This window comes from Montipora capricornis, unplaced genomic scaffold (genome assembly GCF_036669925.1).
Source record: "Montipora capricornis isolate CH-2021 unplaced genomic scaffold, ASM3666992v2 scaffold_140, whole genome shotgun sequence".
Classification (NCBI taxonomy): domain Eukaryota; kingdom Metazoa; phylum Cnidaria; class Anthozoa; order Scleractinia; family Acroporidae; genus Montipora; species Montipora capricornis.
Window position 1 is genome coordinate 1 of NW_027179904.1, and position 2500 is coordinate 2500.

The 2500-nt window shown below is 36.7% G+C and overlaps 1 protein-coding gene across 1 annotated transcript in view; it reads left to right on the plus strand.

Moving 5' to 3' along the window:
- Positions 1–1790: 1790 nt before the first annotated feature.
- The window catches only part of LOC138034639 (fibroblast growth factor receptor 3-like), a gene marked incomplete at both ends in the record, with an annotated part of 18557 nt that continues 17847 nt past the window's right edge, over positions 1791–2500 (plus strand). The window contains one exon of the mRNA XM_068881851.1: positions 1791–2144. Coding sequence (XP_068737952.1) covers positions 1791–2144 — 354 coding nt within the window. The remainder of the gene's footprint in view (positions 2145–2500) is intronic.

The window sequence follows — 2500 nt, forward strand, 5'->3', positions numbered from 1 at the left end:
CAAGATGACAGCCATCTACATGTATTGTTTTAAATTTAAAATTATTGTTTATTTCTTATGGCATATAATTCATACATGCTGTTTGTATGAATAAATGAATAAATTAATTCAGTGACTAGTGTTGAAGGTGTGCTCTGATTGGCCACCGCAAAATTAATATTCTTAATTTGAATAAATGAATAAATTAATTCAGTGACTAGTGTTGAAGGTGTGCTCTGATTGGCCACCGCAAAATTAATATTCTTAATTTGAATAAATGAATAAATTAATTCAGTGACTAGTGTTGAAGGTGTGCTCTGATTGGCCACTGCAAAATTAATATTCTTAATTTGAATAAATGAATAAATTAATTCAGTGACTAGTGTTGAAGGTGTGCTCTGATTGGCCACCGCAAAATTAATATTCTTTGCTATTCACCTCCAAGCAACTTGCGCCGGGATCACCCATGATCATCCAGTTGCACTGCACTGCACTGCTTTGCCAACTGAGCTTACATGTACACGGTACATTATCGCGCCTACATAGAGCTGGTCAGTTGCAAGTTCAAGATACATGTTTGTCCTGTAGGAGGGGAATTAAATTATTGTTACAATACATCTAATTACTGCAGAGCGAGCAAAGCAAGCAAGTAGCAACATGATCTGGATTTAAGGAAAAGTATCTAAGCGGCGACAAATTCTCGAATTCACCACTTTTTACTAGAATGCATTGCATTTAACCAGAATGCACTGTGTCATGAACAACCCAAAAACTAAAATAATAAACAACCTGTAAGTGAAGAGGCCGTCATGATCCTGCTTTCGATGAGAAACATGTTGCTTTTGCTTTGTCATATTGTGCACGACACATCCATCTCTTCCATTCCAGTATGAAAGTTCTGTGAATTTAGACAAATTTAAAGTTACATCGTTCGCTTTTTTCTTGAAGAAAATTTTGACATCTGAACTTCGAGCTTCATATTTCATCGTTTGGCACAGTTAAACCTCCTTCGGGTCGAATTACTGAATCGTAAGAAGAACTGTGGTTACTCGAACTTGTAGAATGATTAGAAAAACTATGATGAAACCTTAAGACACATTTTCAAATGTGCTCCAGTTCATGCAATCAAAACTAACTTAAATTAAGCTTACCATAAGTGCTTCAAGCTGTAGCACTGATTATAGTTCTACAGACATTTTGTTGATGCCTACCAGGACACATTTTAAGTTACAATAAATATTGCGTTTCTTTCTGCATGCAATTTAGACATCTAAGGGATTTTTCGATTCCCACGACCTACAATATAGTGCAAGGGGAGTTTGTAGTGTCTTGCTTTCTCATTTTGAATCATGCACAAATTTCCAATCATTGGCTTATGTGCTGTCAACTGCATGAAACTTTGCATACCATTAAAGAATTATTAAATACTGTGCAAAAGAACTAAAATATTTCAAATGGAAAGGGAACTTCTGGTTGGTTCAATGGAATGAACAGACTACTACATCATTGTCACCGTACATTTTGTAATTTGAATTTTTTTGAAAGTGGTCTTACAATAATTTGTTTTTCTCCCAGGATTTTTGGACGTTTTGGGAAAAGGGTGGTCAGCCTAGTTGACAGGCAGATTTTATACTGACTGCTAGTGCAATGATTGGTAACTCTGGGTTCTGGGCATTAATTTTCTAAAGTCAAGCAGTTTTCACTACATGCAGTTTTATATTGTAGTTAGCTCAAGTTAAAGCCAATAAATTATGGTGCTTAGATTTCTTGGGGAGATGAATTTACTCAGTTGGCTTTGATTGTCTACACAGAATTAATTCAACCAACCATCTTTGGCTGGAGTGATCAAGCAGTGATTCAGCAAGACAAAGGAGAACACGTTGAGTTGAAGTGTGATGTAATTGGCTATCCACCACCAACCCGTACTTGGTTCTTTTACTGGAATGACGAGAGTAACGGAACGGAAGTTCTTGTAACAAGCGACCTTCGTGGTGATGTAGCAAACTGCAAAAGCCGTCAGAGTGGGTTCTTTTACTTACGCCAAAGTGATCCTAGCCAGCTTGTGATTTGCCATCCCAATTATGAGAAGCACCAAGGAAAATATGTTTGTCTTGCCGAGAATTTCATTGCAAATGATACAAAGTATGCATACGTGAACATTGAAAGTGAGTCAATTAATTTTTTCATACAAATTTTCACACTTTACTTGCCAAATTCAGACGAGGTATAATTGTAGTGTGTGTCTGCGTGTAGGGTGTTTTAACAATGTAATTTTTTTAAGAAGCGTCTGCCAATACATGTACCATCCCCCAGCGTTCTTTATCACGTGAGCGTCCACATTGCGGATTGTGAAGAATCCAGAAAACGATGTTGTGGTGATTTTCACACCACTCTGTTTTACCGGTAATTTTGAAAAGATTAAACCTTATAGACCCTTTGCATAAATGGCGCCCAAATTTGAATAACAATACTTGATACATCCTTAGCCGCACATTCATGAGAAAAATCCTTTGTCTTGAAA